At 36.4% G+C, this 13,926-nt stretch overlaps 1 protein-coding gene across 1 annotated transcript in view; it reads right to left on the reverse strand.

The window, feature by feature from the left end:
- Positions 1-13,917, reverse strand: part of LOC123234547 (nodal modulator 1) — a 59,964-nt gene extending 46,047 nt beyond the window's left edge. Inside the window, exons 1-10 of the mRNA XM_044660452.1 lie at positions 13,753-13,917; positions 10,134-10,223; positions 7,742-7,787; positions 6,756-6,856; positions 6,531-6,637; positions 3,490-3,562; positions 1,850-2,002; positions 1,378-1,515; positions 811-900; positions 59-164 (exon numbers count right to left, since the gene is read on the reverse strand). Of these exons, the coding sequence (XP_044516387.1) occupies positions 59-164; positions 811-900; positions 1,378-1,515; positions 1,850-2,002; positions 3,490-3,562; positions 6,531-6,637; positions 6,756-6,856; positions 7,742-7,787; positions 10,134-10,223; positions 13,753-13,917 (1,069 nt within the window). The remainder of the gene's footprint in view (positions 1-58; positions 165-810; positions 901-1,377; positions 1,516-1,849; positions 2,003-3,489; positions 3,563-6,530; positions 6,638-6,755; positions 6,857-7,741; positions 7,788-10,133; positions 10,224-13,752) is intronic.
- Between the last annotated feature and the right edge of the window lie 9 nt (positions 13,918-13,926).

Consider the following 13,926-nt stretch of genomic DNA (forward strand, 5'->3'; position numbering starts at 1 on the left):
ACCCTTAGATGTTTCCTCATTTGACTGTAACTGTCAGATCCCAACATTCATCACTCACCTTTGATTTGATTATTCAGTATGACAATGGCATCTGAGACCCCCTCTCCCTCTGGACCATTCAAAACTCTGCCAGTGACTGAGAAGCCCATGACATGGAAAACAGGCTGAAACAAGCACAGGAGATAAAAAAAATTCATCATTCACATAAGCAACCAAAGTAGAAGGGATATGGATTTATGGACCTTTTCCCCAAATTGTATCAATTATTTTGCCAGGTATTTGCCTAGCTTACAAAACAGTACTTCTAGGTGCAGCCAAGTGTCTTAAGGGATTGAGAGCCCTAGTACCACGGAGGTACTAGGTTCAAATATGACCTCAGACACTTACCAGCTACATGACCCTGAATCAGTCATTTAACCTCCACTGCCTAGCCCTTATCACTCCTCTGCCTTGGAACCAATACACAGTATTGATTCTAAGATGGAAGGCTTTAAAAAAAAAAAAAAAAAAAGCTCATATCCAAAAAATATGAGCTAACTGATAGCAATTTAGCTTGGAACCTCAAAATTCACTTCTAATTTTGGATGTACAACCCATGAAAAAATGATAAATATGATGTTATCATCATCATAGAAACTAATTCTTCTAAAAATGAAGAAATGTCCTTAAAAAAACCTCAACCAAGCAAAGTTGTATTTTTTTCCCCAAAAGCTCTCCAGTCAAAATTTTTGTTTTCTAGAACTTTAGCATTTCTGCAGACATGAAATATAAACATCTGCCTTACAATTGAATATAATATGGAAATCATACCTCAATTTTTAAGCTATCATGCTCAACAGTAAAGTCCAGCCTAGAAGGAGCAACATCAAAAGTAATCCTCTCTCCTCTATAGAATGGAACCTGAAATAAAATCAATGTTTTTAATTTGGCATAAGCACAATATTTTACTTCCAAAAGAACACGGCCACCAAAACATTAAACTTATCAACCTGAAAATAAGGAAGGGACTCAAAGACCTCCCAACAAAATGTTATAGCAACAAATGCTGGTGTGGGAAATGTTTCAGATTTATATATACCTATATATTTATATATAAGCAACTCAGTAGCAAGAGTCCCAACCAAAGTAACTCAAGAACAAAATTTTCATTTGAGTTACACAGGTGGAGATATTATTTTAACATTTTTTAGTATGAACTTGGCAGTCATTACCAAACAGTACCATTTTGATTTACAAAGAACAGAAAAAGAGAATGGCACATGAAACCAGGAACTGAAACATTTAACACTATTCAGCTCCATTTTAACTACTAAAGTATCAATTTTAGGATATCAGGTTCACAAAGAAAAATGGTGAATGAAATTAATCTTCCTTTACCACAGTGTATCTCCCACTTGGCAATGAAAAGAAGGAGAAGGAGCCATCTTCTTTTGAGATAACACTACACAAAAATATCAGTTTCTCATCCTGAGGCTGGAACCCATCAACTGGAGAACTATTACAGCCCAATATATCCTGTGGGGAAAAAAATTAAAATTATTTCTTTCCTGTATCCCGAAACATACTAAAAATCAATCATTGTAGGAAAACTATGTAATTGCCTTCTTCTTCATAATTACTATATTATTGTAGAACATCATAATTAATACTCAATATTACTATTTCAAGAAAAATTGAGATAAAATAAGTTACCTAAACATCCACATCCACACATACATTACTTAGATTTCTCATTAAATAATAGCTCAGATACAGTTATTAACAGCATCTACAAATTAAATTAGCACTATTTTCTTAGTCTCTATTTTTCCCTTATCTTTTTTATTATTCCACATATATTTCTCCTTACCTCTCTGGCTACTGAAGAAGAAAAGAGGAGAAATTTAACACCTTTCATAGGTTCCCCATCACTTCGAACAGAACCAGAAACATTATAACCAGCAACTACTAGAGGACCAGCAGCATAAGCATTGGCATTAGTTACTCGAACAGTAGTGCTAGCCTAAAAGAAACAAAAAAAAAAAAAATGAATGTGTATATTTCCTTTTTCAAGGTATACAACTATATAGCATAACATCTGACAGTTAAAATCCTTGACTGGATATTTTGTTGTTCTTTATAGCATACTGTAAATGTTAAATGCAAAACAAAGAACTCAAGTCTAAACCTGTGTTCTATCAACAGAGACAGCAAACCTTTTAGGAATCGAGTGCCCAAACTGTACCCTCATGCTCATTGTGAGCTGCCCCTTATCCCAGACAGGGAAAGGAGGAAGCACTCCCATTGGACTGCTGGGCAGAGAGGGGAGGATAATGGGAGAAATGTCCTCAGGCTCACATGGAGAGGGGGGAAGGGAGAGTCCCTTCCTGCACATGTGCCATAGGTTTGCCAACATAGTATAAGAAGAGAAGTACATTCAAAACTTAAAATACCATAAAACAGTATAAAGTATTAAATTAAGGCTATGCATGTGAAAACTTACAGGTACATAAAACTTAAGAGACAAAACTCTGAGCCTAATCTTGTCTAATAATTTTCTAAGCAGGAAAGCTATCAAATATCAAAAAAAAAAGCAAAATCTAGAATATTTCAAATTTGTTTTAAATTCTATTAAATGTAATATAAGAAGCTATGGGAAAGCAAAAAAAATTTTTTGCCACAATTGTTCTAAATTTTTATTTTTGGCCTTAAGAAAAATGCAACTAAATTGCATTACATTCTGTACATTGTTTTAAGTATTTGCTTTTTAAAAAAAAAACCTTTAATTAAAAATAGAAACATTACATAGCAGAAAAAAAGAATGCTCTTACAAGCTCTAACAGATAATATATACTACTGCTAAAGAAAAGTTTTAGTACCACAGATAGCACCCACCTAATTATTACCAAAGATACCATAATAATTTGTTTCTATTTATTTATTTACTAAGTAAATAGTTTTTCCATCTATGGATAATTTCCCCCAAAAAATTAAATTCACTTCATAACTCAAATGCTCTTTAATTTATTCAAAAAAAAGCATGCTGATTTGAACTGATATATATATGATTCAATTCCATTTGCCCACTTTCTCATTAAGACCGCCAGTTCTTGCACTGGTAAGATCCCATTATATCACCCTTACATCACCCCAGTTCCCCCAACTTTGATTCAATAACATTTTCCTAGCATATATAGCCACCTCCTTTTACATGATCCCTCCACTCCCAATATTTTGCTCTGGGAAGAGTGATCAGATCAACACCAGCACTGCTTCCAGAAAAGGCATGTCAATTGATTGTTTTTTGGCTCCATTCACCATCTCTGACTTTACCCTTCCCTCGCCTCTGCTCTCCTATGTATGTTGTCTGCCATTTTAAAATGCAAATTCCTTAAGGTGAGAGACTGTTTTATTTTTATTTCTCCTACATTTAGCACTGGGCCCGGCACAGAATAAGTGCTTAAATTTTATTTTTCATTCATTCCTTTAAATCACATTCCAAATACTTACTTCTCTCAATGTCCAGGTTGGATGAGATGCAAATATTTCATACTCTCCAGGAAGAACTTTAAAAAATGCAAACCTGTGAAATACAAAATTATGTTTGTCTTTTTCTTAATCTATGAATAAACTTTTATTTACATACCACTTAAAAGTTCTTTACAATAAGCTTGTGAAGTAGAGAGTACACCTGTTATTATGTTCATTTTATAGATGAGGAAACTGACCATAAGAGCTTTAGAGACTTTCTAATGCTCATATTCCTAATAAGTGTTTAAGGCAAGATTTGAATCCAACTGTCCTGATTCCAAGTTCCACACTCTTTACAGGACACAACAATTGTTCTCAATGATACCCCTCAAATTTGAGTTAAGTGAAATACAGCAGAGTGAAAGTAAACATGTTAGCACAAGGAAACAATTTCACAATAATCACAAGTTTGCCATTAATTAACTATAAAGCATTTATTTAACACCTATAGTGAACAAAATGCTATACCAAATGCTGGCTAAAAAGGAAGAGGAGTTACTCATCTCCAAGTATTTCAAGCATTAAAGTAATGATCATAAAGCACATAGGAATATAGAATGTTAAAAGATGGTAGAGATCATCTTATCTAATTCCTTCTTTCTACAGATGACAAAACAGAGGTCCCTGAGAAATGAAATATTCTGCCCACGGGCACACAAGTGAGAAGCAACATGGCTAAAGGATAAAGAAATGGCTCAGGAGCCAGGAAGTCCTTAGGGTAGTTCATGACCTTTGATACATAGTGTCTGCATCATTCTAGGTGGGTCACTTAATTTTTCAATGACCCAGCCAACAAAGACTATAAATTATATAGTCTTATATAAATTGTAGTCCAAGCAGTACTGGTAGAAGGAGTTTTCACCACAAGGAAATCATAGATCAAAAAAATAACAAAAAACAAAAAAACAGAGGTACCAAGTTAAAAAAATCTGGAATTAGAACTGGGACTTTCCGACTCCCTGCCCCATGATCTTTACACTACATCAAGCTGCCTCATTTCTTAAGAGCCTCCCAGTGGGGGCAGTTAGGTAGCATGGTAGATAGTGCCAGGCCTAGAATCAAAAGGATCTGAGTTCAAATCTGGCCTCAGACACTTCTTAGCTACAATGACCCTGGGCAAGTCACTTAACTCCAGTGGCCTTCCCCTTTGTTACCCCTCTATCTTAGAACTGATACTAAGGGGGCAGCTGGATAGCTCAGTGGATTGAGAGCCAGGCCTAGAGACAGGAGGTCCTAGGTTCAAATCTGGCCTCAGACACTTCCCAGCTGGGTGACCCTAGGCAAGTCACTTATCCCCCACTGCCTACCCTTACCACTCTTCTGCCTTGGAACCAATACACAGTTTTGAGTCCAAGATGGAAGGTAAGGGTTTTAAAAAAAAAAAAAAAAAGAACTGATACTAAGACAGAAGGTAAAAGGTTTTTTAAAAGAGCCTCCCAAGGGTTTTTTGATTTCTAAATATCTGTTAAATTGTAGGCTCTAAGATATCAAGGACTACAACTTATTTACACTTTTGTTTCCTCAATATTTACCATAGTGCCTCAAATAAAAATTTATTAAAGATATGCCTACTAAAGTACAACTGAATTCAAAAGGAACCTACAGGTTCTAAAATAATAGCATGATGAAAAGAATGTTTGAGAAAGGATACTATAGTGACTACATACAATATGGTCAGGGGCAAACCTGGGGGAAGGAAGACAGAGTGAGAACTACTGAAGCATTTCACACTTATTTTCAAAACGCTTTTATAATTACAGGTCAAGTCCTGTTACACAAGTTACTAAACTATTCAAACCCTCTGGGCCAAAGATTTCATTACTGAGACTATATCCCAAATAGGATATTCAAGGTGAGGAAAGACCCTCATGTACACAAATGTTTCCAGCAGCATGATCTGTGATAACAAAAAAGCTAAAAAACAAAGCATGTGTCTAATGGCTGGGAAATGGCTGGCCAAATTAGGATTTCTGAATGTGATGTTGTAATATTATAGCCTAAGGAGAATCTCATCATCAATTAACTATTCACTGGGTGGATTCTTCGGCATGACAATCCATGAAACAAAGAAACATACCAAATGGCCTCTGATCCCCAATTACCTGTGCAGTAATGGTGGGCAAAAAAAGGGGCAGCAGGAAGTAAAGAATCTTACAGGTTTTAGGCCCCCTAGAACAGTGATGGGCAAACTTTTTAAAGAGGGGCCAAAGGAAAGGAAATGCTCATCTGTCAGTCTGTTTCTAAGGCAACTTTTTTGAAGTTTCATTGTATTGTATCCTACTCATTGTATTCATCAGATTAGGAATAATGTCAAGGCCAGATAGAACATTTCAGGGGGCCGTATCTGGCCCGCCAGCAGTAATTTGCCCATCACTGCCCTAGAAACATTAACTTGGCTATTTGTCCTCTAAATGTAAGATTATAATCCAGTGACTAAGTTCAAATACTACAGGAAGTATTGATCTGTAATAATTTTGACATTCCAGCATTTAATAAAACCAGAAGACCAAAGGAAGTTGTAGCCAGGAAAGGGAGGGATCTGGACTAGACGACCTCTAAAATACCTTCTGGTTCTATAGCCTAAGATCCAATGAGAACCAGAGAGATGATACAAATTGTTTTATATCACAGAATTCATTAGTAGCAGAGCTACTTGGATCCTGGTCTCCTAATTCCCAGTCCAGCACTCTATCCACTTTGCCATACCACACCACCTCCCTAAATTCAAAAATGTTAAGTAATTTTTCCTAAAGTCATTCAGCAAATCACTGGAAGGTTCATCAAAATTCTACATTTCCTACTCTAAAAAAATCAGCTTTTAGAGTAAAATAAGAAGAGAAACAGATTCATTTCTTTTTAGTATGTATCACAAACACCTAGCACAGTGCCTAGAACAAAGTAAGTCTTTTAAAAAGTGCTTACTGACTGAGTGATTGATTCAAATTGTTAAGAGTTTCTAAGATTAAAAAAAGGAAAAGTCTATACATCCAGAAGACAAGGCAAAATAAAGCATAACTTACTTTCCACCAGGCTGAGTCACAGTAGACTGTATATGAGCTTCATTCCCAATGCTTTTTAACATAACTTGAACTCCAGCAGGTCCTAAAGTCTGCCCTTTACTGAGTACCTGCCATAAAGAACACACAGTCATTTATAACAAGGCACAATTAATCCAACATATGCTCTCGAGGAAAAAGAAAGAGCAGACCACTGCATGTTACTAAGAAAACTGCAAAAAAACAAACCTTTCCATTCACAGAAAACCCTGTGAATACAAAGTTGATATCACCTCCTTTTGTGCAGATATCATTAATACCATCAACGTGAAGGTCCACAGTTGTTGGTTCTAGGGTCAGAAAGAAGATAAGAAAGGAGTTAACAGAAGAACATTACATCTCTAATATAGTCAAATCTTTCTAAGTAAAATATGTTAACCAGTTTCTCATCTGAGTTTTATCTCAAAGCACCATTTGCAGTTTGGTAAATATCACCAAATAGTCCATCTATACTACTAAAACTTCATGCATACTGGAATTCAAACCTACTTCAACAAAACTTCAACACTAAATAGATTCTACTCTATTCTTCAAATTTCTGGGAAAACATTAATTATGCACCTTCCCAGATATGAAAAAGGAAAATGTCTCCATCTCAGATTCTGAGCTTCTATAAAGTCTAGTCTTCAAATGAATCCTCAAGTGGTGGTTTTATTATAATCCTTGAAATACATCCCTCCAAACGGCTAAAACAAAATTCTTATTACAGAACACAGTACATGCCTCATTTCCAAGCTACAAAGTTAGAACAACAGCATCCTATGAAGAGCTACTCCTACTATATCTGAGGGAAAATCTATTTTCCCCTTCTACATAAACTTTAGTAAGATATAAAAAAGCATCTTGCTCCCACCTCCTTCTCTAGTGATTCACTCAAAGAAGTAAAAAGGAGAAAAGAAAGTGTGGAAAAATCACTTCTTTTTCACTTAATCATAAAAAAAACTTTTTCGGAAAAGATAGTTCACTGAAGTAGGAGAGAAGTAGTTAAAGTTGCCAAGCTGCCAAGAGAAATTAGCCTAGCCACAGTAGGTTTTTCAGAAAGCTTTCAAGTATGACTGCAACTAAAAATGAATCCCTACTATTTAAACAATTTATCCAAAGCATACCTCTTTTTATGAAGATTCAGTAAAGACTGTATTCAGTAATGGAAGACACCTGTCTATTCATCTACTTACCAAAACTCCACCCTAGGGGAGGCTCAATTTTGAGAATGAAATCCCCCTATGACAAAAAAAAAAAAAAAAAAAAGAGGAAAGTTTTCAATAGCATTGCTAGTGTTAAAGCTATCGTCCAACCAAAAGTTTTAAAACATGAAAGTAAATATAAAAGCTACAGCACAGAAGGAACCTTGGAGCTCCTCTAGTCTAATCCCCTCATCTAACAGATGAGGAAATATGGGATTATGGTGGTTAAATGACTTACAGAAAGTCACAAAGAGAGAATCAGAGGTAGAAATTGAACTCAGACAAGGTAGATACTCAAAAACTGCCTCAAATTAGCTTGTTATCTTATGCAAACACAAAGCACTGGATTTAACAAATGATACAGTTCCAACATAAAGCACTGAGTTTAAGAGTCACTGCTACCTCTTTGATTTCTGAAGACAACTTGCTAAATAAATCACATCCATATAACCATTTATCTAGTAATCAGAGGATAAGTGTGTATAATAATGGAAATAAATCATTTCAGTTCAGCTATAAGTAATATCTCCTTCCTTCAATCTCATAGCACTTCCTATTTTTCTTATGTATTTACCATTTAGTTTGTATTATATTTGAAGAGCTCAGGATTTGGGATCAAGAGACCTACCTCACCTATGTTTGAATCCTGGCTCTGTCACTTACTTTGACACTGGGTAATTTAATTTTTTTCTGGATCTCAGTTTCTTTACCTGTATTCCCCTGATGAATTATAAATTCCTTGGGGGTAGGTAGAAACATGTATTTCCTCTCTTGTCTCATACCACAAATTGAGCGGAGCAAGGCTCTTAATGTTTGTTGAATAACTGAACAAATTGCTTAAAGATAAAACATGCTTTTTGTGCTAAATTATATTCACTGAAATAAGTACCCTGAGATTTCTTTTACTTTTTTTGAAATTTTAATGTGAAATGAATGGGTTGTCAACTGTAAAAAATTAACTTTAGGGGGCAGCTAGGTGGTTCACTGGATTGAGAGTCGAGCCTAGAGACGGGAGGTCCTAGGTTCAAATATGGCCTCAGACCCTTCCTAGCTGTGTGACCCTGGGCAAGTCACTTAACCCCCCATTATCTATTACTTACCACTCTTCTGCCTTAGAATCAACACATAGTATTGGTAAAGGTTTAAAAAGTCAAAAAATTAAATAAAATTAAACTTTACTAGATTTTGCTAGCTCCCACTCATCATCTACCTCTCTCCTACCCCAACTCTGGGCTGCTACACCCCTCTCCCCATCTCCAAAGGCCATATCCTAGAGGGCAAACCTGTGGAAACTTTCATCCAGGTTTGTGTTTCCCTGAATGATGAAGCCCCAGAACTGTAATCTAATAGGCAAGACTACTCACCTTTGAAAAAAATGAGTCAAAGAGGCTGCCCTGGTGGTTCACTTACCATCCCTAAGATTTCTAAGACCAAAATACCCTTCTGTGCTACCCGCCCACAGTCTCCCCAATAGGTGTTGTTTCTCTCATTAGAATGTGAACACCTTGAAAGCAGGAACTGTTTTGCTTATGAATTTGAAACCTCGGTGATTAGCACAGTGTCTAACACATAGTAAGCATATAAAATGCCTTTTCATTCATTCATTATCATGGGAAACCTTCTGGTAACAATCTGCTTCAAACTAAAATGGTAACAGGATCATGGATTCAGTGCTGCAAGGGACCTTAAAGGCCATCTAGTCCAAACCCTTCACTTTAGATAAGAGGAAACTGAGGCCCCAAAAGGTTAAGTGACTTAGTCTAGGTCAAATGGGTAGTTTTAAAGGCAAAATTTAAACTTCAGATGGAAGCTCTCTTATCCCAAAGCTAGGATACTTTCCCAACAGTCTCCCCCCAGGCCCACACTTGCCACTTTTCCAACTTGGCAGAACCTGGCAAAACTTGTATATTGCCAGCACTGTCTTTAAGAATCCAAAGTCACCTTATAAGGCAAAAGGTAAGTCCATCACAGAATAAGAAACACCTTAAGTATATGGCCTTAAGTATTTAGGCATTTATATTCCCAGATAAGACCTGAAGAACAATGTGCAGACCCTATATGGAAGATTCTTGGGACAATATGGAATAGTGGAAAGAGGTTTCCTCTAATGAAATCAAGAATCTACCAAATTACTAAAATTAGTTGACTGGCTTTATAACACTGTTCTGATTGTTAGTTATCTACATTTGAATTCACTTAACATTGTTATATTCCACACATAATTAAGAAAAACTAATAATCTGACTAGTGCCACAAAAGTCAAAAGCGAAAAGTCAAAACCAGTATCACTTATTAGTATAATCAATCCCCTATGACAAACAGCTTCTTACCATACCAATAATAGTGAGCAACATGAAATTAGTGAAACATTTTCAGTTCTTACCTTGTCATAGAGAGGAATCATAAAGTAACCATTGTTTGGAGCACAGTCTGTTTGGTATTTCAAAGTTCCATGCTTGGTATATAACTTAATCTATACAAAAATTTAAAAAAATGTGAAAATGAAAAAAAAGTTGCATTGATACTCAAATATAGAAATATGAATTAAGTTTAACTTTCCCACCTCAGAAGCAATCAGAAATCTACGTAAAACATTCAATACTTTAAAATATTTTCATACATTTTTTTTGTTATGCATGTCATTTATATGAACTACTAGAATATGGGTCTGTATCTTTCAGTTTTCTTTATTTCTTATTTAGTGCAAGCATAGTATTCTCTGAGTAGATTGCCATTCTCTAAAGCTTACAGCCTGATTACTATAAAATGTACTGCAATACCTAGCTCTTTAATTTCTAATTTGGAAAAATTAATTTACTGTTAACTTGCCTTCCATGGATATAGTGTTTGGGGATTCTCAATCATAATACTAATTAAATGTGCCATGTAATGAGTTTTGAAGAAACATATATGTACATACATATATTCTTAAATGCGATTAGGATATAATATATGTTTATAAAGCATAAAGAGGTGGCCGTTATTTAAAAACTAGGAAAATAATACTTGGTCTTGAAAAAAATTTTAGTTGGGAATAAAATAAAATAAAATAATTACTGAAATGACAAAATTACAATGTAAACACATATAAGATTAATAAATAAAATCATTTAGTTCAGGTTAGTGGGGAAAAATAGAGAAGTTCTGCTTTGAGAGGAGATGCCACTTTTTGCTTTCAACTCAATAAAAAATATGAACTTAGAGAATTTTAGAGGTAGGAGAAGCTTTGGAAAGTCTTTGATTTAACTCTCTCTCATTTACAAATAAAGGAAAACGTGGCTCACTTAAGTGAAGTGAAGCTTTAGGACGCACTATTAGTTGGCAGAGTCTAAGGAAAACACAGGCTTCTTGACTCCCAGTCTGGTAATTCCTCCCCATATGGCTCAAGGCACAAACTAACCTTATACTATATATAAATTCTGTTACTCTCCCAACAGAGTAAAGATCTTCTCCCTCAGCTACCTGCAAGCCACAAGGAACTGTATTTCCTTAATTACTGGCAAAGGTAGTGTCCAATAAAATATTTTAAAGTAAATATACTGAAAACTAACTCTCAAAAGTAAGTTTAAGTACTCTGACATCATGTATGGAGCTATTATCTAGGTGTTGCCCAGCTAGGTAAAGATACTCATAAAATGTATCTCTTCAAAGCAAAAAAAAAAAAATTTTAATGGTTAGAGGTCTAGGGTCAGAGATCCCAGAGGTCCAATAATAGATATTTATATGGTACTCTTACATGCTTTATATACAGAAGTATATTTAATCTTCAGAACAACTCTGTCAGTTAGGAATTATTACAAAACCAATTTATAGATGAGGAAACTAAAATTTGGAAATCAATTAGCAAACATTTATTAAGTGCTTCCTATGTACCATGTACTATGCTATAAATCAGAATACAAATACCAAGAATGAAACACTCTACTGAGAACTTAAATTCTAAAGGTCATTCATGACTTACCCCTGGTCACATATTTATTAATCACTAAAGGTGGGATTTTAACCCAGGTACACACACACACACACACACACACACACACACACACACACACACACACATACACACACACACTCCAAAACATTTATCATGTTTTACTATAATTATAAATAATTATTTATATTAACTCCTGATATGTCTGCCATTTTACAGGTAGAAAAACTGAGAAAGATATTATGCAATTTACTCAAGGTCAAATAGGGCAGAACCTTTGTTCCTTGTTCAGTCATTTTCAGTTGTGTCCAACTCTTCTTCCCAATTCCTTTGGAGTTTTACTTGGCAAAGATACTAGATTAGTTTGCCATTTACTTCTCTAGCTCATCTGACAGATGAGGAAACTGTAACAAACAGGTTTAAGTGACTTGCCCAGGGTCACACACCTAGGGTATGTGGCCAAATTTGAACATCATGAAGATGATTCTTCCTAACTCCAGGCCAGGCACTCTATCCACTTCACCACCAACTAACTCCCAGATTACCTTTCCAGAGGACCACAAGGAAAAACTTTATACTAAAATACACATTCAAAAAATAAAAATAAAATTTTTATTTTTAATAAAATGTCAGGCCTTAATGTCAGGGACTTCCTTGTGTTGATTATCTCCAATTTATCACATAGGTATATGATAAATATGAGCAACATTTGTACATAATGATTCTCACGTTGTCCCATTAGACTGGGAGCTCCTTGAGAAGAGGTGCAGAGGGGGCAGCTGAGTAGCTCAGTGGATTGAGAGCCAGGCCTAGAGAGGGGAGGACCTAGGTTCAAATCTGACCTCAAGACACTTCCAGCTGTGTGACCCTGGGCAAGTCACTTGACCCCCGTTGCCTACCCTTATCACTCTTCTGCCTTGGAGCCAATACACAGTATTGACTCCAAGATGGAAGGTAAGGGTTTAAAAAAAAAAGAAAAGAGAAAGAGAAATCACTGACTTACCACTAGCCCTTACCACTCTTCTGCCTTGAAGCCAATACTGTGTAAGGGCTAGGCAATGGAGGTCAAGTGCCTTGTCCAGGGTCACACAGCTGGGAAATGTCTGAAGCCAGATTTGAACCTAGGCCCTCTCATCTTTAGGTCTGGCTCTCAATCCACTGAGCTACCCAGCTGACCCCAAACACTATCTATTCTTACCTGTCACCAATTCCCTCTCCACCTATATATCGGGAGCCACTTTTCATCTCACTTTCTTCTGCCAAAGGAATTCTTAACCTGGGGTCTGTGAACTACTTTAAAATTTTTGAAAATTTCATTTCAATATTATTGATTTCTTTTGTGATTCTATGCATTATATTTTGTGCACTTAAATACATGACTGAGAACAAGAATCAAAAAGAAGCTACAGTTTAGTCTCTGATATTTCAAAGTTCTGTACGTATATAACTTAAATTTGCACAAATATAAGTGTGCAAAATGTGAAAATGTGGGGAGGAAACGTTGCATTACCTCTGGCACTTAGATATAAAACTCTGAATTAAATTTAGTTTTCCCACACCAGAAACAATCAGAAGTTTACATAAAGCATTCAGTAACTTAAAATGCATTTTTCTTCTTCTGTTCAGGCAGGTTATTTCATGCAAACTATTGAAATATGGGTCTGGATCTTTCCGTTTTGCTTATTCCATAGTCCACAGCACAGCAGGTCATATGGTAACTTAATAAAAGTCTGGGTAGACTGACATTCTCTAAATCTCATTTCCTGACTTTTTTGCGGAGTACCTGAGGTCTTTAACTTCTCACTAAATTATTCCATTTGGGGTTGGGGAAGCAGCCCCGAATTTGGGAAAAAGAAAAACCTGGATTAGAGCCCGTCGTTCTGCGACCTTAGGCAGGTCACTGAATCACGCCGGGGCTCAGTTTCCTTATCTGTAAAAGGAAGGGGAATGCTAGGGTCCCTTCCATACTCCATGATGGCCAATAATGGATAGTGTTGCCCTTGCAGACCTCACGGGACGGGGACCTCATCCCCTGAAGGGGCAATGCTTCCGCGGTCGCGGCGCGCCTCACCTCGATAAGGGAGTAGTTGATCTCCACCTCGGACTTGACGAAGCCCCCGCAGCCCACGACGATGTCTTCTGAGCCGCGCACCTGGGCGCCACCGCCTAGCACGAGCATCAGCACGGCGGCAGCCGCCAAAAGCGGTGGCAGCCCCAATCCCCGACCCGGCCGCATGGCCCCGGC

Source organism: Gracilinanus agilis, chromosome 1 (genome assembly GCF_016433145.1).
Source record: "Gracilinanus agilis isolate LMUSP501 chromosome 1, AgileGrace, whole genome shotgun sequence".
Classification (NCBI taxonomy): Eukaryota; Metazoa; Chordata; class Mammalia; order Didelphimorphia; family Didelphidae; genus Gracilinanus; species Gracilinanus agilis.